Source organism: Perca flavescens, chromosome 16, assembly GCF_004354835.1.
Source record: "Perca flavescens isolate YP-PL-M2 chromosome 16, PFLA_1.0, whole genome shotgun sequence".
Taxonomy (NCBI): Eukaryota; Metazoa; Chordata; class Actinopteri; order Perciformes; family Percidae; genus Perca; species Perca flavescens.
In genome coordinates, this window is record NC_041346.1 from 14162448 (window position 1) to 14188055 (window position 25608).

The 25608-nt window shown below is 40.2% G+C and overlaps 1 protein-coding gene across 3 annotated transcripts; it reads right to left on the bottom strand.

Annotated features, from left to right (window-relative positions):
- Nucleotides 1-156: 156 nt before the first annotated feature.
- On the bottom strand, nt 157-23656 carry ulk1b (unc-51 like autophagy activating kinase 1). 3 transcript variants are annotated; one of them, XM_028601858.1, is made up of 27 exons: nt 22999-23656; nt 21954-22046; nt 21424-21465; nt 17672-17704; nt 16571-16607; nt 15045-15218; nt 13610-13683; nt 13101-13202; nt 11986-12044; nt 11244-11326; nt 10543-10593; nt 9957-10048; nt 9590-9752; nt 9327-9381; nt 9035-9121; nt 8516-8659; nt 8260-8408; nt 7677-7936; nt 7287-7492; nt 6880-7001; nt 6509-6634; nt 5751-5935; nt 4743-4927; nt 4228-4346; nt 3946-4103; nt 3369-3504; nt 157-3139 (listed from the first exon to the last, which is right to left on the bottom strand). In XM_028601858.1, the coding sequence occupies exons 1-27, from the start codon at nt 23086-23088 to the stop codon at nt 3084-3086; spliced, it is 3081 nt and encodes a 1026-aa protein (XP_028457659.1). In that variant the 5' UTR covers nt 23089-23656; the 3' UTR covers nt 157-3083. The 3 variants fall into 3 exon arrangements, with proteins under 3 accessions (XP_028457659.1, XP_028457660.1, XP_028457658.1); XM_028601859.1 differs by having other exon boundaries at nt 9327-9378; nt 9590-9755; XM_028601857.1 differs by having other exon boundaries at nt 9590-9755.
- Nucleotides 23657-25608: the final 1952 nt, after the last annotated feature.

Sequence of the window (25608 nt, forward strand, 5' to 3'; positions counted from 1 at the left end):
TGTTAAATTCTAATCTGGATTCTTCAAAAGCCAAACTGATTATGGTTAAGTTTAAAATGAGTAAGTTCAGGCTCAGGCATATGGGATAATAAAATGTGTACCTCCATACCTGAGGTGTCAGGACAGCAGAGAAAACTAATGTCCTCTAAAGACAAATTGCCTTTCCTTTCACTTTATTCATGTTGCAACTCAAACAGTAAAGGTTACATCACACACAGGGACACTGAGATAGTGTATCTGTCATAGATATGACAACATTAAAATGCTTTTGCAACAGTGAGAGACGAAATGGAAGATCAGCCTATTCTTTGGAAATGTATAGATGGTATGGTTTTCTCCATGCCTGCAGCGTAATATATACAATAACAACAATAACTTAATTTACAATATTTACAGGTAATACAGAATTTGTAAAGTCGAAACACAAAATGAAAACATTCGGGTATGTTCTTCAAAAAGAATAATCCAAATCAATGACAGATCTATTATGGGAGTGCACACATACTTAATTTGATCTTTATGTGATCAGAACAGTTGCACTAAAGCTGTGCTCAAGGACACTTCAGCAGAGTGGATACCAGCTTGCCCAGCTGAGCAAGTCTCCGCACTTCCTACACCAACCTGCTGTACTCTTTAATTATTTCAACTGCTGCACACATTATTTTATGACTCCTACCCCAGATACTCATTGTTAGGATGGCCAATAGCAATGATTGTAGGGAACAATAAAAAGTGACACATGCATCAGTTTTATAAAAGTAAGATGTCATTGCTTTCTGCTATCTGCTATCCTTTGAGACTACATACTGATGGAACAGAACAGCATGTGTAAGAGACAGAGGCTGTGGATGACTTGATATTAGGAATGTACAGACAAACAAACATCACATTACACATGCAGAATGCTCTAGGTAGAGTAATACCTATGGAAATGTTTGAAAAAGTTATCTGACAAAAGACAAAAGGCCACAAAGCAAATACACATTATGTATATTTAGAGACTTTTTCACTGAGACAAAACCATTCCTCCATTCTGTTCTGCTGACAGTGCTACTATAAGCTTCAAAAATCTCAGTGTAAACTATCTTCAGCACTGACCATACATCAACACCCTAGTCTAAACCATCTTTATTAACTTAAAAAGGCAGAGGAAAATACACCTCAGGAAAAATTAAAGTTGTACTGGGTCCTGGCAGTTGGTTACACCAGAGGAACCCTTGGTTTTCAGTGGATGTTGTTGAACTACATTCACAACTGGAGTGAAAATCAAATCATTCATATCTTGTTGCAAACCAATGTCATTAGTTCTGTACCAAACAAATCCCACTATCCATTAAAACATCAAACACCATCACTTCACACATGCATGCACACAAACTTCTCTTTGACAGCAACCAGAGTAGAAGGTGACCCTTCCCATTGACCCACAATTTAGGAGAGTAAAGGTATCCTGTTGGGACATATGGCTAAGATCAATATCGGCAATTACAAACATTTCAGGTAAAATACACATTTTCAAATAGCACTCCAAATCACTAGGTCACTTTTCAAAATCAAACACAATCGCCACCCACTGACTACTCTGAAACAGAACACAACACAACCAATGCAAATTATTTTTCAGTGTAAAGCGAATTCTTCTTTCTACGGTTTCATAACTTATACCATCTCTTTGTCAGCATTCTCACATCTAACACACATCTTTTGACAGCAACTGTAATACAACTAAAACTGCAATAAAAGCATGGAATAGAAAGCTCTAAATAAGTTTATCTTTCTAGGTATCTACAAAAACTGGACATGTTCAGCATATTCCACCCAAGATCGTTCTATACAGTACTTCAGTGCAAAAACATTCAGACGTTAAACCCTGGGATGACCCTAAATTTGCGTAACATTTGGCTAATATTAGCGCTGTTTCTCTCCTGTCAGCCCTCAAATTTGATTATACTTGCTAAACTCCGACGTGATTGACTGACGACATATAATCAGACAGAATATGGAATTGGTGAAGAAATCACCAGCAACAGCAGTACATAAGCTTCTGTGTACCTTAGGAATACATCCCATCTTATTGCAGCATCTTTAACATGATTGTGATCAAGGATGTTAACAGACCAGTTTCAGTCCCTCTTGAATTAAAAGCTATATTTGGCATGTAGAAGTGGGGTAATGAGTGTTTCCTGGACCCATTTTCTGCCTGTTGGTGCTGCCATTTAAAAAACAAAATCCCTATTACATTATTGTGTCAATGATTAAACATTAGGGTTTTTTTTCTTCTTCTCCAAACCAGCATAGTTACCTGCAGTGAGTCTAAAATAAAACGTAACACAAGTCATTTTGGCAACAGTTTTGTAATAGTGCTTGTATGCACTTCTAGCCACCCTATGTAGCATTGCTATTTAAACTTTCCTTCAGCAGAGCAAGTAACAATTAGATAAATACCAAAAAAATAAACCCAGGAAAGCAAACAAGGGGTATAAGACAAACATACGTTTGATGAGAATGATACTTGGCCGTTCCCTATCTTCAACAGAACACGTCCTTACTTTATATGTAGGTGTACAGCAGATACTGTGCTTTCCATCCAGCTACTGATCTTGGTAAAAGATAACATTTTGTCTATAAAGCCTATTGCAAATTCATAGCACGAATATTTGTCCATCATAAAATGCTATCTGTTTATGTTTAGATAAGTAATGTATGTGGGTATCTGACAACTTAGCAATAATTGCTCCTGCAGGTGTTACGCCTAGTGAAAGGGTTCTACCATTTTCAGTGCCAGAAGCTAAGTCCTCTTACATAGTTTAGAGTGCAGACATTCTTGCACAGCACAAGCACTTTATGTCCAACACTGGTACAAGTTTAGTGTCAGGGAAGTCACTACCACTGTCTCGAACTTGAGATGAATGGCAAGCCATTTAAAAAGCACAAACCCTTGAGGTTCAGTGAAAACTAAAGCCTTGTGGTTTTCTTGTGAAAACTAAAGCATTCCTAAGTGAAGACCATGAGGTTTGGTTCACTGGTGATGTGCCGGGTGCAAATGACATCGTATGCACAGTCCAAGAAGCAGTGTAGGGCTCTCAAACACAGAGTCCGGACTGCAAAGCTGTGAGGCGCCGTTCAATGCACTCCTTACCTGCAGACACAGAGGGAAAAAAAGACAGTGAGAGTGTCAACAGGGTCAGTTTTTTTCAGTTTATAGATGAAACATTCTAAATTAAGGGATGATCTAAATAGAAAATAGTTTTTAAAATATAAATCATAAAAGATGTTTAGTTGCAGGGACACCACACAAAAAACTATGGGGCTGATGCTAAGTGGAGACATCCCTTCTCTTTGTGAGAGGAGCTGACAGACGTTCTTACATTTGCTAACACTGAGGATGTCGTCCTGTTCAGTGAGCAGCAGAGACAGGCCCTCCATCAGCAGGAGAGCTTTATGGTAGCGCAAGACTGATGCTTCCCCCTGGTGGAACATCTCGTCCAGCGCAGCAGTCTGAACCTGATATAAAAACAAGGATGCTTAAATTCATATACTTCAATTTTAGTCTTGATTAAAATATCAATATGGGACATGCAATGCACCTCCGTTAAAAAGCAGTAATGCGGTCATTTACATTTTTTTTTGTTATTCTTTCGTGAGCAAATATACAATGGCATTACCTTTTAGCCATTTATATAACACTATTGAGCATCCAGTGACTTACGTAAGTGGCTTTAAAATATTCATGTGACCATAAAGCAATCATTTTAGAGTACATTCTTGGAGCTTGTGTGTGTTTTTTGGCCATACATGCACTTAAGTTTGTAACATACGCTAGGGCTAATTATTTCTTGGATGCCCACACATGCAGTATCTGGATGATTATACTGTGGCCTGCTGGTCAATAACCCCCCATCTCCTTCTCTGCTTACCAACTGTCTAATTCCCCCCCTGGCTTACCATCTGCACAGTGTGGCTGAAAAGCAGCCGCTCAGCTGTGATGGAGGTGATTTGGTCCATTAGACGGTGCTTCCTGGAAATGAAGCGCTCCAGACGGGTGCTGAGTGAGCGACAGGACGCCACACTGGACTTGTACAGCTCATTCAGCCTCCTCACTACTGTATATGGACAGAAATGATTTTAATATGCTGCTAAGACGCTCATTGTACATTCTGTTTAATATACACATTAGATGCCTTAACAAGACCCTCCCCCTTACAAAATAAAAATATCAGCTCATACTTTGTTTGACTGTAGACGATGGGTAGAGTTTGCCCTGTTTAACTCGCTCCATGGCTGTGTGTAAGGCAGTGGACAAGAGTTCTGCAGTCTTCAGGAAGAGAACAAGCTGTTCTGCATGACTACACACACACACACACACACACACACACACACACACACACACACACACACACACACACACACACACACACACACACACACACACACACACACACACACACACACACACACACACACACACACACACACACACACACACACACACACACACACACACATATTTCAATCAATACTCCTGAATAGGCCCTACAAATCCACAAACTGCAACACTGAAGTCTGACTTGATCTTTTTGCCAATTAAAAAAAAATCTGTCTATCCCCAAGGTTAATTTTCACCGAACATGGTGCAGAGGCATGATATCCATGTTGAAATTACTTTCTATTTCCTACCCTAACTGGATAAACAGTATCACCGCAATCGACAAAACTTGCAGCCGTAGTTGATACGGCCTTACCTCCACTCTCGGCTCAGTGAGCTTATCTGATCTGCTACCAGGCTCTGCTGCTGAAGGAGGGAGGGATGAGAAATGTCCCCCTGCTCCCCGCACACCGCAACCCCACGGGCTCCAGCCACCTCCATCAGACAGCGGGCAAAATCCAACGTGAAACGCAGGCTTTGCACAGTGTCTGTATGCTCCTGCTGCACTCCGACAGAGACAAGAGAAAAGAGAGACAGAGAAAGGGGAAAACAAATGACTGTGTGATAGAATTGGGTGAAATGAACCCAAGCATTAAAGGACAATTCCGGCGCAAAATGAACCTAGGGGTTAATAACATGTGTACCGCGTCAAACGTTCTCTGGGATCTGTTTTTATGCTAATCAAATGCGTGTCTAGCTTTAAACAAGCTACCGCAAACCGGTGGTTAGCTGCTAACGCTAGCTTTTGGAGCAGATGGTAAATCACTATTTTATACCACTAACAAGGCTCAAAATATCACCACACTTCCATGGTAGCATAATGAGGGTCCCTACATGTAAACCGAAGCATTGACAACTTTGTAAGTGTACAGACAGTTTATTAAAAAGATAGATTATAAAGATGGTAGCGTTCAGGTTGCTTGTTTAAAGCTAGAGACGTATTTGATTAGCATGAAAACAGATCCCAGAGAACGTTCGACTCAGTACATATGTTATTAACCCCTAGGTTCATTTTGCGCCGGAATTGTCCTTTAACAGCAGACAAGTCATTCAATGCATTTCATTATTTTCAGACTCCACCTTAGGCTATTTTGCCATGATGACTTGAGCTAAAGAGACTTCAACTACACTATGCTCACTCTTTTTCTCACTGACCACACTTTCTAGAGGGATTATTCATTCCTAAGGTTTGTGAGAATGAACCCCTGATTGATGTACAAAACATAAGAAGTCATCGCTGCATAAATACACAGAATACACAGGATCTAAGGGATGACTCCTTTTTCCCTACTTTCCAGAGATGTGTATAAAACCCACTTCTCACCTCCATCAGCGTCTCCTCGGGCAGGTCAGGAGCCTCGAAGGTTACATGACCGCCCATGTTGGCTGTGATAGGATCTGTGAAACTGTAGCGAGGACTGGAAGGAGCCTCAAAGCCATCCAGATAGGTTCCTGTCTGGGGGTAGCGGCTTGTGAAGGAGCCAGCGGGGCTGATTGAAGTGAAGGAGCCTGCATGAGTTAGAAAAAGAGATGGCAAAAAAAATTTATCTCATTTTATTTTAATACATACAGTACATATTTCATTAAATGCCATTTGCATTCAAAATGGATTTTAATTGCTGTACAATAAACAGCAAAATCTGTGTGTGAATTACATTTCTACCAACTATACTGCTTGTTGTTTTTGCTGACCACTGTATTGAGTGGAGATGTATTCCAGTTAATGATCAACATCTGCCAGCAGCTACATTAATTTTTCTCTTCCTAAATACTCTAAGTGCCAATTACCAATTGTAAAATTGTGTGTTCGTCATATGGGTTATTACACCCTAAATGTGTCTACATCTCTCCACAGTTGGACTTAATGAAAAATAAAATAAAATCAACCTTTAATACTTACCTCCATGACATTTAATTAAGTTTCCACATCATGGAAAATGATAGCTTGACAGTGCTCTATGTTGTATGATGTGCAGAGCATAATACTAATGCTGCTGTGCAAGTGGAATTTTAATTCCCGCTAGCTGCAGACGCGATGTGGAGGAAAAGTACTTTAGTTGTGTTAGGAGGTGCATGTGCTACCTGAGTATTTCCTCTGTCTGGATGCATGAGGTGGGGTGCTGCCACTGGGAGGAGAGCCCACAGTGAAAACCACATGTGCTGGGCTGATGGAGCCAGTTGCAAGGACTCCCCCACCACCGGGGGACACTAAATGGCAGAACAAAGCAATGATTGAAGGTAGGGCTGGGTATATTATTGACCATTTTCATTTTCCAATAAATACTAAAAACTGCAAGAATGTATTTCAAAGATCACCCTGTAAATTACCGAGTTAAAAGATTGAACTGGAATAGCATTGTATCACATTCTATTGTTTTGCAATATATTATAGACACACGTTGGAATGAGCCACATACATATGTTTGTAAATGTGAATGGACAGGAGCTCCTACCGGTTATGTCTATGGCTTTTTCAGAGGTCAGGTTCTCTGTGCTGCCTCGGTCACCCACAGGTCCACCTGGTCCAAATGCAGCCATCAGCAGCATGTCAGACAGACGACCTGCACTCTGAGACCTGCACCAAACAGACAGGAGACAGGGACACAGAGAGGAGAACATGGAAGGAAAGAAAGTGATCTGAATTATACATGTTTTTAATATTCCTTCATTTACTTACTTCTTCTTTTTTTCTCAATATATGAGAGGAATATATATATTAAAAACAAAAAAAGAAGAGACTTGAAAAGTTTGTTTTAAACTGCACAAGCACTGCTGTCTATCCTGTATCTGTAGATAAAGCAATTCCTCCTGGATACACATCACCAGCGTGGGAATCTAACAGCAAAAATAAAAATCTAACCTTCCAAAGCCCTTGGTATCATCATTCAGTCTGTGGATGCAGTGGGCAGGCTGGGTGACCTGTGCAAGCGCTTGTTGTCCTGCGTCTCTGGGCTCTGCTGGGACAGTCCTGCTGCATGGGGAGCCGATGATCAAACCCTGTTGTGTCAGGAAGGTCACGAGGTTCGTAGAGCTAGGAGGCTTGGGGAATTCAAAAGGAGGGATGGCCTGAGGAGAGAGACAAGAGGAAGAGGAGAGTGGTACCAGAGGTTTGTTTGGTAGTCTTTTCTTGATCTGTTTATCTCCAGAGAATTAAACACACACATTAGTTTCTCTCTCTCTCTCTAACACACACACACACACACACACACACACACACACACACACACACACACACACAGAGCTAACTTACCCTGGAAGGGGAGCCCAGGATGGTGGGGAGGGGGCTACGCTGCATCAGCTCACTGAGTCTGGGGGACGAGTGTAGAGGGCGGACAGTCATCAGGCCGGTTGAGGGTGCCACCACCGGGTCTGAGTGCTGCTTCCTGATCTTTTGCTGGACACCACCACTGGCACACTCCAACAAACAGGGGGCACTGTGGAGCCGTGTGCCCAGTCCTGTCGTCTGTGGGTGTTGCTGAGAAGTCGGCCGGGGTTCAATGTGCTGAGGAGCTGTGGGACAGAAGAAGGAGGTCAGAATGTTTCCGCTTTTAGACGGCAGGTGGCATCGCAAAATTAAATGTCAGACAGGACAGCAAAAACAAGTAATCCACCAAGAGACAGCAAAGATGGACAAAGCTTGCCTAACTCCCCCGCTGCCAAGCTGGATGTCCAGACATATAAAGGACTGTGCCAGCATGAGGCGCAGACGAGTAGAGAGCAACTGGTTGTGAGAAGGAGAGTGTTTGAAAGGTTCTTTGGTTGAATTTTATAGAAAGTAGATTAGAGAATGCTGGGAAAGTGGTACACAAAACAAAGCAAAGCCTCTGAGCTACCTTGAGGGGAGAGCTGAAAAGGTCTGGCACCTCCCAGAGAAAGCCTGCGATTGGTGGTGACTGCTCCTTGCCCGTATGGTGGTGAAGGCCCGGTCCGAGCAAAGCCCAGCAAGCTTCCACTGCTGCAACGACGCACTGGTGTTGACATCCTAATAATACAAAGTTTACAGTTTAAGATATGTAAATACAAATTTACATCAGAAGCATACACATGTCCCACACATGTATATGTGTGTTTGTCTTTGTGGATACAGACCGTGGTGAGCAATCCTGTTTGGTAGAATGAAGGTTCTGCTCCATGCGCTGGTAGTTCTGGACCTGGGTGGGGACTGGGATAGGCAATGACTGACCATGGTTTCCATCGCTACCAATATAGTTACTTCCCAAGAACTCACTGGGTCTGCCAACAATGGTGAGAAGAACAGAGAGTGCAGAGGGAATCAGTTAGACAAGAAATGAGAGGGTTAGGGTTAGTGTTAGTGTGTGTGTGTGTGTGTGTGTGTGTGGGTACACAGACATGTTTAACACTTTTAACAGGAATGAGACCAAATATTTTTTGAAAAGAGATATTCTCTTAATGACAATGCTGCCAAACTTGTACAATGTCTTTAATGTAAAAACAAAAATTAAACTGTGTTCAAGGATGACATGAAATGGTGTTAATTAAAGAAATTAATTAATTTACCAGATATCAGGGAATTTAATCTACTCCCCCCATTTATTTCATATTACATATCTTACCACCACACCCAAACATCTAGCTCTGTGCTGTTACCTGACAGGACTTGGAGACCCACTGCAGGAAGGTGAGTGTGGAGGACTTTTGACTTGGCTACACAGACCAGCAGAAGCCAGAAGAGAGCTGAAATAAAGGGGACACAGGAAACACGTCATCAGGACTTTATCAAGGTGCCATTTTGAATAAGGAATACAATATATGCTCTCACTTTGATTTAAATTTCAGTAGGGATATTCAATTATGCTACTATATTCTGCAACACTGTCCACAACTACATTAAAGCAGTGTAATACAGGTGATCTATGAAGAACCAATCCTTGCATCTTACCCGCTGTTCATCAGGCTGTCCTGCAGCACTTTACCCTCACATGTCAGCTCACCTGCTGGAAAACCAGCAAAAACGTTAAGAACAGAGATTAAAGAATTGATATCTAGATAGAGTAGGGCTCCAGTCTATGAAGAATAAATAAAAGATGACTTCAAATACTTCAGCAGTAATCCTATAGAGCTGGATCCAAGGCTAGGATGATGCACAGCTGCATTTGACATTTGGGTAGGCATCCCATTTAGAAGAAAATAAAAAAGTCTTACTGGTGAATTGAGCAGGCACCATGACAAAGTCATCTGTGTCACAGGAGGAGGAGTTCTTGCTGCTGCCGCCCCCTCCAGATGAGTCCTTGAGGAGAAAACCAGTGGCCTCCTGGGTAGGGGAGGCGAGAGCTTTGGCACGCAAATGCTGAACCTCAGCAAGAGACTGCTGCAGAGACAGGGAGACAGAAACTAGTACATAAACTAAGAAAGAAAGCCCAAAAGAAATAATGAAAGAGCAAACTGTGTAAGAAGGTCAAATAGGTGTTGACTTGGTTGGTTTATATGACTACACATAAAACACAGCCTCTATACTTAGGTACAGACAGAGAAACAAAGAGGAAATAATACAGGAATAATAAATGCGAACCGGTGGTGAGGCGAGGTGAGAGGTGGAAGAGCTGCTACAAGAGCTGGCTGATGCAGAGCTTGGGAAGCAGGTCATGGACACAGTAGGCGTTGCTGTAACAAAATGCAACACATTTCTTAGACAAACTGAAGGATACGCACAAGGCAGTTTGGTGAAAAAAAAAAAATCAGCAAGAAAATCCCACAGGGCACATATTATCGCATAACTTTATGGTGTTTTGCTGACAAATAATTGCTTTGTTTCTCTCATGTTTGCATCACTATGTGGCTGGCTCTACTACTACATCTAGTCCCCAATGAAATAAAAGTATAATTTGGATGAAAAGTTCAGTCTTGAAATCATTTCAACCTTGCATTATTTTCAAAAAAGGGATGTCAAGTTTTGCACTTTCTGCTTTAAGAAAATGTGGCATGGTTTCAGAAAATGTGTAATGTTTATTACAGTCAAGGTGCGAGACATTATAGGTGCAAAGCATTTCGATGTCTATATACATCATACAATACAGATGTAGTCCTGCACTTCTGTGTGTTACTGACGGTTATCCAACCAAGCTCTATTAAAAAGTGCATTGTTTATTCTTACTTACTCTTTTTCATGGATGAGCTAGCCTCCAGGAAAGGATGACAAAAAAACTCATCTACCAACAACACAAGAAGAATTAGAATTAGTAGGAGGTAGTGAAGCGTGGCAACATTTCAGCAACATACAGTACATAGATACAAACATAAACAGGGATATTTGTACATCTGTTGACCGGGAAACATGACTAGTTAAGTCAGGGCGGTAGTCAAGTCCACCTTTGTCGAGTCCAAGACAAGTCTAAGATCAGGACTAGTCGAGCCCGAGTCAAGACCGAGTCCAAAGAGGTTCAAGTCCAAGTCAAGACCGAGTCCAAATGAGAGACAGTCAAGACCGAGACAGAAAAAAAAAAAAAGAATCCTCTTCAAGACCACTTACTTGCCTGTTCATAATGTAGGCTATGTGATGTGAGAGACAGTATATCTTCTATTTTAAAGGGGCGCTATGCAGTTTTGGCCATTTCTTCGCTGTTTTCTCAACTTTTGCTCGCAGGTTTCTCTAAGAGCCGAGACAAGTCCGAGTCCAAATACCAACGAGTCCAAGACAAGTCTGAGACAACAGAAAAGCGTCTCGAGTCCGGACTCAAGTACTACAGCCCTGAATTAAGTATTTATGAAATGCTATATTAGTAGGTTACTAGCGTAGGTCTGCACCCACACCATATAGTCAACTATTTCATTCATTCTATTGGACTCAATGTTCACTAACCAAAGTCCATGCGGTCCTTGTGGTTGCGCTGCAGCAGACCTAGCAGCAGGTGCCTCAGATGGCTTGACGTCTCTCTGGGGATGCTGCAAATAAATAATACCACCATCAGTGTGTGCTGCTGTGCAGGAAAAACAAAACTTAATTAAAAGGTTAAATAACACAAAAGAAAACTTAAACGGCAGATACAGCAACACTTTTAGTGATACTTGGTTTACTGCCAAAAACAATCTGTATTCTCTAAAGAAAATTTAATTAACATCTTTTTAGAATACATGGTATCTTTCTTAGTTAGTGTGGTTTCATTCGGCAGCTGTGATAAACTGAAATGTTAAACCTTTACATACGTTGTGCTGTAAAAGACTGGGTTGTTGGAGATTTGCTAGGGGCTTGTCATTTCTAATAATTTTTTAAATCAACTGCTGTTCAACTGTGAAAAAAATGACCCAGCTGGCATTGCCGTAACTAGCAGAATCTCTGTTGATGACTTGTTTTTTTTAACAGCACTGTAGCAACACAGACACATTTCAAAGACAATGGGGCCTTTCTAAAAAGTTTAGAGCTTCACTTTTCATTGGTTATTCTATCCTAAAGATGTATGACAGCAAAGTTTCTCATTTCTTATAAGCAAAATTTATAAAACAAATGCAGAAAAAACAACGTCACTATGTATGTTGTCTTTTGCCATAACATCTTTTAATCACATAAAAAATAAACATGCCGTCATCTCACTGTAACTCCTTACTTTGGGCTGAGGGTCTTGTGTTTTTCATAGAACAGCCGGAGTTCCTGGGGACTGCTAGCCTAGGGATGACAGGGTCAGAGAAATAGTTCAAAACATGTAAATGTCTGCAGATTTATGTGCGTAAACACATAGTCATACACATTTATTGGTCATATTAAAGCCAGCTGCTTTAATCACTTGTGTAACGACACAATACCCCGTTTGAATGAAGCAAAGAGTGAAGCCACTCGGATAGTGTCAGAAATGCTGTTGGACCAGTTTAGACAAGGTACTTTGTAAGACGTTATGTCTTCCGTCTTTCATAGAATCATTTAAATTAGCCATGGCTAATTGCTGGGTTTATGTGTGCCTGCTCATTTTTCACATGATCCGGAGAGAGGAGTCTGTTTAAAAACTTTCAACAGACATAGACTGAAGTGCATTTTCTGGACAAGGATGAAAATATTTTAAAGGATCATTCAACATAGTTTTGTGTTAATGCACTTCATTGTGTTACTATTAAAATCACTGCATGTGTTTTGCATCACTTTAATCACATTGAAATATTTGCTTTAAGTTCATTCTCTTGTGCAAAATGGCACACAAACTTCTGTGCATACTGTTTACATACTCTTATTTCGGTCAAATAGATATGTAAAGAATACAGATAAGCAGCAGGTGTCCACAAAATAAGGTAGATACAACATATACAACCATTACAAAACTGTGAATATTTAAAAAGTTGTTTTTCACAGAGATCAAGGCTAAAGGCACATTTACACAATCTTTAGCCTGAAGCCTATCTGAAAACAGTAGACAAACAGTGTGTGGCATGGTTTAAGAAAAGTCAAGAGAGAGATGAGGAACATTGTGGAGAGGAAGTACTGCAGTACAAAAGCTGGAAGGGAGAATGTGGCTGTTGATGAATACATATACATACCTCACTTTTCTGTAGACACACTTATGTCTCATCTAAAAGCCAGTGATAACAGCAAATCTTATATAACATAATGATTGTTGTTAATTTGTTCTTATAAAAACGGTGGAGTTTTGAAATGGCTCATCCCTAAATGGCAGTGTAGGTAACTATGTGTGAAGCAGGTCATATTGCAAACCAACTGGAAAAGTGTGTTTACCTGAAAAGGAGCCTTCCCAGTCAGGCACTGAAACACTATGGTTCCTATACTCCACAAGTCAGCCTTGGCATCATAGTTTTGGGACATAATGACCTCAGGAGCCTGGTGAGGAAAAAAATGATTGAGATTAGTTTGGTGAAACTCTTTGATGAACAGTTAATGAGATGATTAAGTTACCCATGCTATGTTATGTTTTTGAGACTGTGTTCAGCTAACACTGTAAAATTAAGAGAACTAGCTCCGACCTCCGCTTTTTCACATGGACAATGATCACAGACGCAATCAAGCAATCATCCAAATTCAACCAACGATGATCAACAAATATGGTTTTTTTTTAAATGACACCTTCTCAGACACCATCAAAGCATCCTTATTTATTTACTTTCTCTTTCTTACAACCTTTGGTCTGAGTTTAAAAAACAGTAGGCATCAAATCTGATTTGTGTTGGCAAAACATTTGAGTATGCCGGCTATTATTTCCCATCATATCTATGAAAAAGAGTGCTTACCATGTACATAGGGGACCCACAGAGTGTTGCTGCCATCATGTTGTTCTGAAGATACCTGGCAAAGCCAAAGTCCGCTGTGGAGAGAAAATGTGCAGATGCTGAGACTCACAAACTGATCAAATAAGGGGGGAGGGGAATAGAAAAGAACTTCCCAAAGAAAAACTGCAAATCTATAGTGCTCTCAAAAATAAATGTTTGTCTGCTACATGTTCCCAACTGACAGCTCAACCTATTTTGAAAACCAATAAAACTATACATTATAATACCAATAATGGCTGAGAGGGAGATCTTCACTATCTTCACTGTGAGTACAAGTATGAGGACAATGCAGCATTATCACACTGGAGTTAAAAGTACTGTTGAGTTTTCTCTACAGTAGCGCACACAGATAATTAAAGAAAATAGTCTAAACAATGTCTGTGCAGCTCATTGTGTTACTCGTGTTATTGCATTTTAAAACATCCAACTCCACAAATGATACCTGATATCCTTGAACACACAGCCGATTTAACAAGTCAACAAAATAAATTTTAGTAATCCCTTTGTCACCCTGCATGTGCTTGTGTGTCAGTTACTCCATCTATGTAGGCACGATGAGTGTATGTGTGTGTGAACAGTGTGTCTGTGCGAGTTTTCCCAGAATAGTGAGGATAATAACATTCTGCAGTGACTGGGAGCCTCAAGGCAATACATTCTCTCCAGAGGAACACAAATTAATAGGCTTAAGGATTAGCAGAGTTTCCAAACAGCTAAACAACACACACTTGCTGTCTGTACTTGGTCATGACACTTTCCATTACGGCAAATACTTGTTGTTTAACAAATGTCATCATTTATGGTCACATCAGCCAAACTCGATACGGATGAGACACACGCACATCATGTATCTTTGAATATAGGTTTTTTTCTTTCTTTCAGTGTTTTATTTAGAGGAAGACTACCAACATTGCTGAGTGAAAAATGTAAAATTGTAAATACAATCTAATCAATTTCCTGTAAGCAGTTTAGTCTTATCATCTTGGTGGAATTAATTACCTTTGGGAAATCATTATTAGGTCCTGTTGCAATAAAACTGTCTGTAAAGAGCTTGATTACAGCATAGGGATTTCTATGTGCTGCTTCTTGAGATTCAATTAGTTTCTTGCTCCTGTAGAGGGTTCTAGTGCTTTCCTATTAGGTCCTAATGTGGTCAAGCTGTCTGAAATGGTCAAATGTGTTTGCTCTTTTTCTGACTGACTGACTGACTGACTGACTGACTGACTGACTGACTGACTGACTGACTGACTGACTGACTGACTATCTTTAAACACTTGTTTGCCCATATTAACCGATAGATACTACTGGGCTAGACCAAGCACGGCTACATTTACAAACAATCTCAAATAGTTAACAAATCTAGCAACATGCCTGCAGACTCGCACACCATCGAACCTACCAATCTTGATGCAGGTGTTGTTAGAGTGTGACTTGCGTCCTGGTGGGTAGGAGAGCAGAATGTTCTGGGGCTTGAGGTCCCTGTGGATTATGCCTTTGCCCTGTAGGACCCTCATGGCCCCTGCAATCTGCTGCAGGAAAACCCGAATAGTGTCCTCACTCAGGGTGCCTTTGGCTGCAGAGAAACAAGGTTATGACTACAAGTTAACTTTGGCATGCTGGGTGTACAACATGATTACTGACTGAGGTGGGGGTATAGTAAACAGATGGGGACTGAATGGCCCTTCCTATCTAGATTTACTGATCTATGCAAATCAGACTAGTTTTCCTAACTAACCTGGAGTCAGATCATATTACACAACAGTATCTCATTTCACCTTTAAAAATATCTGCAATATGTATTTTTCCTCTCTGTTCTCTCCCATCACCCCACTGCCACCTCCTGCTCCCCGTCTCTTCCTTCACTCCAATCATCTCCCTCAGCTCACGGTGGTACAGCATGGTTCTATGTGAGAGTCCCTCCCTTGTCTTGAATTTCTCTCTGGCTCCACCTACCTTTCCAACAGATTTTGTAAAAGCCAGACTCAGGCTTGGCTTGGGCCAGGAAAAAAGTTTTGTTCATTGACCATGGTGGGTAGTGATCCAAAAACACTTTTTTTAACCAGGCAGGCAAAAACTATATTACTGGAATAGGTCCTCTATTTAGACTATGGGTACCTGGCAGACAAAGTCAGCAGCTAGAGCTATACTGCAAACGTCTAGAGGCTGATGTCTTATTTCCCACCCTGCTCAGGTTGACAGACAAAGGCCCACCTCAGACGACTTGAGTGCACTGGCAAATGAGAGCCCTGCAATTTTGAGATGTGGCAAACCTGGACAGAATTGTAGAATTTATTTTAATGACATGATGCTCCCAGTTTGTTAGCATAGTGTTGACTCAAAAGCATATTTGCAGAAGGTGGTGTACTGTCTGTGTAGGATGTGATGTATGTCCCACATACTGTTTGTGTGAAGACAGGAGAATACAGCAGGGACTTATCATTGTGGTTTGATAACATTGCATGTCAAAGTCTATTTTAAGCCTTAGGTCCTCCAAAGTTCCTGAAGCTGTTTCAGAAGCCCAAAATCTGTGTCTATATAATTATATAATTGACTGTAAAGTTGTTCCCTTTTATTTGCACTCTTTCAGTCATGTCTAACACAGATGAAAAATAATTCTTCTACTTGATGTCTTAACTGGCAGTTCCTATCCAAAGGTCATAGGACTCCTAAGAAGTTGATTTTGGGATTTAGATGCTTTTATTGGTTGCTTGTAGCAATGATTCTACTGTTGGACATTGTGCGTGCTGTGATTTATGATGTTGGCTTTTAGACAATAGAGACAGGCATTGACAGACAGTTTTTCATAGAGCAAGAACTCTCACTTTCTTGTCATCAGGCAACAAAGATGACATTTCACCATCAACTCAATTGATTTTTCTACTGATAAGCACCTGGAGCTTTCAGTAGATGAATTGTTGCACTTACAGTGTAAGTAGTCAGCAAGGTCGCCCCCATTGCAGTACTGGGATTAGAACGAGAGACAGGAAAGGAGAGAGAGAGAGAGAGAGAGCGAGAGAGAGAGAGAGGAAATGAAAGAGAGGGAGATGAAAAGGAATAATATTAGGAAACACAGGTTACATGAAGGGCTGATCTGTGACTATAGTGCATTGAGTGTCTGACATCACCCGGCCTCTGAAGAGACAAGAAAGCAAAAGAGATCAGAGCAGTGATTTGCTGAAGAGTGACGTGTTTACAGATTTATCCCCTTGCTCTCATTCCTAGCATCAATTATGAATGAACCCGGGAAAAGAAGAGGTGTGCTCTGAAAGGTGAGGCTCTGAAAGGCTGTCTCACGAGTCATTTCCTTTTCTAACACACAGATAAGAGATACGCAGGAAACAATGACGATAATGATGAATCAAACAAGTTCAAGAAATGTATTGGCTGTCCACTTTCAAGCTACTTCACATCTACGTTCTGCTTCTCTAACACTGTTTTTAACCAGCAACTATCCTATTTGTTTTTTATTGAATTGGAATATTATAAGATCTTTAGGGCCTTTTAAAACTCTCTTCTGAAAAATATTAAACAACTTGAGAATTATGTCATCATTATCGTGGAGATTAGGTGGACCCCAGGAAGACTTTAAAATACTGAAATGGAACTTTTAATTTTTGCCATACCTTGAAATTATCAACATGTTCAAAGCCATAAACTGGTCAGAGAAAAGAACTAAACCATTACAAAACACTAACTAACACTGTTAAACATTCCTGGAACAATCGGAGTTCTGTGATGTTTCCTTCTACCTAGATGAACACCCAAAAAAAGGGCCAAAGTATTCGTAAAGTGGTAGTTACAAGATTCACAAACATGATTCTACCTGTGGCTCTTCATCAGGGGAATAGTATCAAGTCACAGCAATAAACTGGCAACATTTGGATGTTGACTGGCAGCAATTAACCCCCCCATCCCCCTGATGCCCGGGACACGGCTAATTATAGCCCAGGCTCAGTCAGAGCTGCCTGCAAAGGCTGAGACAATACAGAGCTGAGCAAACAAAGCCAAACATCACAGCGAGCTTACCTCCATTACCAGGTACACTGAGCTGGCAGTTTCCTAAAGAGAGAAGAGATAAGAGTTGTGGTAAACAAACACATGTCAGTGACAGACAAAGGAAAGAACAAGGTGGTTCTTGTGCTGACCCACAATGTTCGAGCAAGCTAAGCTGGTAATTTGGGTTGGAGAAATATATAACTGCCTAAAGAGTTGCTCAAAAATTGAGGACTAACTGCTAAGACAAAAAAACAAACAGTTTGAGTCTTGAGAAAGAAAGACATGGGACAAAAAAAAGAGAAAGAAGACAAATCAAAGCAGTCAGTAGTAGTCTGCATGAACATGTTCATTTAGTAAAACTGGTTCTATCCCAGACTCCACTGGACTGTGTGGTCTGCTCTTTCATACGTTTGAATGACTAATTAACTTATTAAAAAGTAAATGCGTGCCTGGCATCAGTGAGAAATTATGAAAACAATTTACTCTGCAACATTAATAATGAGCCAAAAACAATTAATCAGATGGTTGGCTCTGCTGCCAAAAGCATTATAAAACAATGGGTAAATCACGCGCAAACTTTTAACTCATAAGCTCATACAACAACACCACCAATCAACAATATATAGCTATTCATTTACCAACCACTTGGATCATTTTTTTTTTTTTTTTTTTTTTTTTTTTTTTTAAATAGTGCACATTTGTGAGATTTAGAGTTCCAGAAACATTCAACATCTGTTATCTACTTTTCCCCTCGACTATCCTCTCTCTCAGACAACCTGTCTGAGACACCAGTTGTAAAAAGGAAAACATAGTGCTGCCTGCTTGAAAAAGCCCTCTTATCACACGGCAACAGATGACTGCAGTCTTTCACTCTGACCTCATCTCAGTATCTTGTTGAATTCACCAGCCAAAGGCCAGACTGTTTTCTATAGTTCGGCTGAGTCAGGCCTTTTGAAATTGGTTGTCTTTGGCTTTATTGAAGCTGTATGGCAACCAACCAGCCGGTTTCATTTGGAGAGACAACCATCTGATTTCTACTGGCTGTCTCTCAGACAGAAGTGTGGTACTGCAGCACCAAACTTCTGCTCGATAAAAAGTTTGCCGTTGCGTTAATGGTTTATCTTCAGCTCATGCTATAAAATACAGAGTCACTTCCGTCGTTGCAACTATTTCCCATTCCCAAGGTGGATTTTCCCAAAGACAGCAAGATGTGTCCTCTGTTTCTCTCGGAGTAAAAATGTATAAATAAAACATTACGGCTGCAACTAAACAATTACTTGCATTATATTTGCATTTAATCTGAAAGTTACTTTCTCAATTAAATGTAAATGTACTACAGTGTTTCCCACATATAGACTAATGTGTGGCGGTGCGCCACACTATCAACACTGTATGTTATTCTTTTTTTTAAAGCTATTTAAAACACGTTCTTCAGCATTTCCTTGCCCTGCTCTCCTCCGTCTGTCTGTCACTTGTGTCTCGCTCACATACACGCACACACAGCTCCTCCCACCGTGCGGTGTTTGGTGTTTTTAGTCCCTAACGTTGCCTTCCAGGCACCGCGGCAATGGTTATAGTTAGGGTTACGGTGAGGGTTAGCTGCCTGGAAGGCAACGTTAGAGGCTTAAAACACCATCAAGCCTACCGTGCCCATACGTGGCACCCCCCCCCCGCCACTAATTGCTTTCTAATCTGTGGGAAACACTGTATTTTAAAATTTACAGTGATATAAGAGAAAAGCAGCAAATCCTAACATTTGCGAAGCTGGAACAAGGAAATGTTTGGTGTTTTTTTTGGGAAAATGACTTCAATCATTAATCAATTACCATCTCTGGTCAATCTATCTATCTGCTATTTGCTCTTGCTCAAAACCTGTTAAGAAATAGAAACTAAAATATGTTAGTGCTGTGACCATACCACCAGTGTAACTCTAGGACAATCTAGAACCTAGAATGATATTTCGACTCTCAAACTAATTTATAAGTCACTTTGGATAAGACAATCAGATAAAATGTGAAAAGCAAAGTAAATACATTTCTCTGGTGTCCAGTGTTTGGTTTGCTTTCAGTTTCCTCCTGACCTAATTAGATAGCTGGATGGTAGGATCTCCTGCCAAGAACATCTACACTGTCTGCTGTGCAACAACAAACCGGTAATCTTAGAGTCCAGCTTGGACTTTTCTCAATGCACAGAGGGAGGTGCCACTGTGAGTAAGTGTAAAGATAAGAGAGGGAATATTGTCAAATTCTACCTGGGCTGAGGCATTATAACCAGTCGCAAATACATTCCTTAAAGCTACTGATAAAGAGCTCTTGGGCAAAGCAGTTAAATCCCTATTTGCCATCAACACAACAAAGTTACTGTGCTGGGATGTTTGAGCAGCAACAGTGCCCAACATATGACAGTGTGCATCATTGGCCTCGACTTTTTTGTAACTTGCTTAGCATAATGACTAAGATCCCTGAGATATATATAAAAATAAAAAATAAAAAGAGGATGAAAGATCAACTTAAATAAAAGAAACAAATCAGGCTCAGGTAATAAAGCCTACAGTATATGCTCTCATCAGACTATATGCAGTTCTCATATATGAGATTTCATATGGGATTAAAAAAAAGCTAACTAGCTAAGCAATGCATCAAAACTAAAGAGCACACTGAGACCATAAACAAGTCTGTGGATTTATGACAAGAGACACAGTAATGCAACAGGATGTGTGTCAAAATTCCTGCAACACGCTCTGCAACACACGTCATTGTGCAATATAGTAGTCTTGTCAGATGTTACAATAAGAATATTGTGCACATGAAATGATTTAATCAGATGGCAGTGTGTTACCAGTGCTGGTATTTGTATCTGCACATGAGGGTGACATGCACATGTTGTATGGGAGCATAACACCTAGTCTACACCCTAGGCATCAGGCTTGTGTCTTGAAAAGGTGGCAACACATCTCTTGTAATAAGCAGAGACACTTGAGGCAAACAAAAAGTTAAGTAGGTAAATATGTAAGTAAAATGTAGTTATAGAGCGCTTTTCACAAATAAAATCACAAAGTGCTTTGCATAAAAAACATACAAGAGAACATAATACATATTAAGACGCCATACGCAATTAAAATGACATAATAATACATAAAGTGCAGACAGGTCAACCAAACGCCTGACTAAAAAGGTAGGTTTTTAGAGCCCACAGAAACAAAAAGGTGGAGGCAGAGCATTCCAAAGTGTATGTGCTATGGACTCAAAAGGACACTAAACTTCCAAGAAAGCCTTAATCAAGGAGAACAGCAGGAACAGCCCATTTGAGTGTAGACAGAATGTAAACACGAGAGATGACTGATCTCAACAGAACACAAAGGCAGAAGTATTTACTGAAAATATACAAGGATTTGCTGTACATGGAAGAGCAGAGAAAAACATGCCTGAACCAGATGAAACAAACAAAAAAATTTTTTTAACAAACAAATGTAGCAAAGCCTCATTTAACAAGTAGGGGATACAAAACTGTTCAAGCTGCATGAAACAGAAGTGGGTCATGTAGACACATCCAACAACCCATCTGCTCTATTTTGCAAGCACAGACTGATGGGGGGGAACTGGGACAATGAGAGGTGTGATGACTATGTATGTAAACGGGGCCCTGACATTGCAGAGACTGATCGGGGAAACTGGGACAATGAGAGGTGTGATAAGTGTATGTAAACGGGGCCGTGACATGATGTGCAATCAGCCTGTTCCTACCATGATCTACATATCATTTGTGGGTGTGGTATTACATACCTGAAAGTCCAGTAACGCAACGATGTTCTCATGTTTCAGTTCCTGCAGTAATTACAGAGATAATCACTATTTGGATGGTATACGCTTGATACATTTTTGAACTTTAAACAGATGTCCAACTAAGGCCCCTTGTTGTCTGCAGGAAATGTAACCTTTACTTTCACTATGACATCTCCATGTTCCACGAGATGATCATGTTGAGATAATCCTTGCTCATATTTCACTCTAACATATGGCACCTTATACTGAAATGTTCACTACAGCAAGCATGATTTATTAAAGCACTACTAGCTAGATGATCTAATAAACACTTTATAAGACTTTAAAATGTCAAAGTGACACATTTTAACAGAGAAACCAGCGGAGTAATTCTGAGATTTACCACTGCAGGTTTGTTAATGCACAAATATAAGATATACATAAAGCAATAAAGAAATGTGTTCCTTATAATAATATTTTAAATACCTATAGTAATCTGATTACCATTGAACTCGTGGACAATAGTACTTTCCTGAGAGCTTCGGATTTACCTTGAGAATTTTGATCTCTTTCCCCAACAGTGTCTGGGATTTGGCCAAGTTCTTCTTGTTGATGCACTTCACTGCCACCTCCCAGTCATGTTTCTAGAAGGAAATATTGCATGCAAAATCATTTTTGGGCAGATAAAACAAATACAATGCAGCATGTGTAGTATGTGTAACACTGTATGTTATATGAATATCTATTTTTGCACTAGGTATAAGCAAATTAGTTCCATTTTCAACATGTCCTTTGTCAAAACACAGATTCTAGCACATTTATAACACCTTTTATTAAGGTGACACACTTCCCTCCTGTTGGTTAGACAAGTTTCCTAATGCAATTTGGTACAGATTACTGGCCACCTGCTGAGACTGTAATCAGCCAGGACTGGTTATTGAGGTAGATTTGAAGAGCAGCATTTCCTTTTTCAGTGGATTTTTCTGAATTAACAGCATTTTTGAATGTATTGGAGGCCATAATCCTGTATTATAGATGGAACTGATCTATGTGCCAATTTACAAATGAAGCAACAAAGCTGCTAAAGGACCAAATTACCTTACCCCTAGGATATTATTTGTATCAGCAGATGTGTTACATTATATCACCGAAGTGTAATCAAATTACTGCAAAGCCATTTATAATTCATACTCTTTCATTCCAGGTGTAGGATATGTTTCAACATGTTCATTAATGGTCTCAGTATGGAGCCTCTAATTCACCAGGATTATGGACGTTCATCAACTGCCGAATCAGCCGAAAAATAAAACCCCTCACAAAATCACTTTCCATGCATTAAGAAAAGGTGTCACATGCATTTAAAAAAAAATCTTGATTATTTAATGCATTAACTGCCTGTTATTTTAAGGAACTCCTGTTTGTGCTCCGGGCCTCTTAAGGCCGTACAATGAAAACAAATGCACCAGATGGGCAATAAAATGCGATTCGTGCCTAACAAGACAACTAAGCCATTTATGCGACCTTTAATTTCGTCTATTTTTGCAACAGTATATATTTTTAAAAGAAACACAAATAGTAGACGAGGAAAATACTCACCTCTCGGTGTCTGCCTTTGAAGACGACAGCAAATGCGCCATGTCCTATCAGGTCCTTCCGACTGAACTCAAATTTCCCCACCGTCTCCATATCGTGCCAAAGTCAGATTTTCTAGGCGGACAAATGACCAGGAGGCCTCAGGTCACTCTTCTGGACAGCAAGTGCTCCTTTCTCCTCTGTCAAGTAGGGGCAGCAGCAGGGACGTTCACCCCCTCTTTCACTTGCCATGGGCTGCCTTCCTGACAACAAACTGTCCTCTTCTCTCATGTTCGCACGCACACGTTTTGGAGTTTAACTCCTAACAAAGCTGTATGGTGATGTCCATCGCTAACAACGCCGCCAACACGAAGTTAGCTAACTTAACAAACGAGGATCGGATGAGTCTTGTTGTTGCAGCTGTCTCTGACGTGCCACCTTAAAAAAAAAAGCAGCTCGCTGCGTTTTGTTTATATACAGGAGCTCCTCACTTCTGTTGTCTGAAGCGTACACAAGGCGACAAAAACGCTGACTGTGAATTTAAAACGAGCTAAAAATGGCTAATAACCGGTTAAATGCTGCAAATATGCCCCTGAATCTCTTGCAATTCACAGCTGACTCTCCGAAAGTCGTAGCATCGATGGTCCCAACAAAGCAGACTGGCGTCTAGCCTCTGCATCAAAGCGCATGCGCAGAGCAACTACAGCTGTAGATGACGTCAGACCAGGGTCCTTGGTCATAAAATGAAAGTGTTTGGACATCTGTTTTGGCTTGGTTAAACAAGTTTAGTTTAGACCTGGAAATTAGAAACTGTCTCTTAATATGAAATGTGTGGAACACAATACACCAGGGGTGGCGAACCTGTGGCTCTTGAGCCGTATGCGGCTCTTTGCCTGCTCCTTTGAGGCTCTTACTGTGTACTGTGTTATTGGTGGATTTTTTTTTTCAACTTTTTGAAACATTTCAGATAAGTAAAAAAAAAAAAAGCATTTGAATGCATCTGCCAATACATTTGCCAATTATTTTAAAATAAAAAATAATGCAGCGGAGTGTTTTTATGGACAGATTCTGCAACCTGAGGAAAACAGCTTCCTGATTAACCCTTTTACTGCTGAATCAGATTGTGTGAAAGCCCCTCTAGTGACAAATGAGTGAAAGAGTCGCTTAGAGTGGCCACAACTGAGTAGGCTACAACCAGACCTAAAAAGGAGTGTGGATAACAAAGACTGTCAGGTTTCACACTGAGTCAATCTAAGAAAGAAAGAAAAAAACTATGAAAACTGCTATGTATTATGAATGTCATTAGATCTGGAAGTCACTGTTGCTGTTGTAATATGGACGTGCATGTGTTGTGTGGCTTTTTGCTATGGTGCGTGTTTTTTTGTGGCTCTTTATGCTAAACTGGTTGGCCACCCCTAAAATACACCATGAGGCAGTATATGTGCATGTGTGCTTGTACGGCTTGTAATGTGTATTTGAGGGCAGGCTAACGTGGGAAAAAAATATTTAAAAAAAAAAAACCAGTAAATGCAGGGCAGTCATGGATGTAGAGGGCAGTGATCGATAATATTTAATAGAAACAACATGGTGATGTCCTCAGAATTCGATGACAATTTTATAATTTTGTGAAAAACATGACAAAAATACAATGTGTGTCTAAAATAATACAGAGACTTTTGGCAGTATACAATGTCTGTGTGTTTCAGACAGCCTTGACATTTTCACAACTGCTTTCTATAAATAATATATGCAATGAGGCAATTGAAAGAAAGTAGCTTTTAAAATGGTTTGAAGTGTGTGTTGAATTTGTCCCACAATATTAATAAAAACCAATCACTTTTTAATAGGAGGAAATAACCCCTACATTTTTGGTGACATCACAATTGTTTTTAAAATTAAACTCCCAACTAGGTGACTAGGACTATAATCATCATCATCATCATAATCATCATCATCATTTTCGTCAGCCTTTTGAGGGGAAGTTACCAACACCAGGTAAAAAACAATCTGCCTTATTTGTTACATGGCTATGAAGGCTATTATAGGAGTGTCAACTTTGCACAACTATTGTGCAGTTTAACTCGCTGTGAAACAAAAGCAGTAGAATACAGAACAGTAGAGGGGAAAGGGATGGAAGAGCAAAAACAACTGACCAAACGGTGTAGTCAGTGTCCAGCATTATGTAACGTAATTACTTTTTAATCAACTTTTTTCCAACTTTTCAAGGGCTATTTTAAGGCTGGAGAACATCTGGGTGAACATTACATGTTGAGAGAACACTAGAGGCCCTTTAAAGCAAGGCAGAATAGAAGAAAAGGGCTGATACGGGAAAGACCTCTGACGTGCCTAAATTGCCAAAATGATGGGGTCACTAATAATCTGTACAGAAAATGTAAAAAGAAATAAATAAAATGCAACCAATAAAAAAAAAAACTCACAAAAGACAGAGTGTAACTGCTTCCCTTAGGGTGAAATATCAAGATGTCTGCCTTTACCTTATTACAAAGTTTTACTTCCCTTTGTATTGATCATAGACATATTGACCTTTCACTTTTCCCATTTCCCAGTGCATTAACCTTTCCTCATTTAAGATGGCAGCCAATATGTAAGTTGGTTTTGAACAGGCGTAGCAGT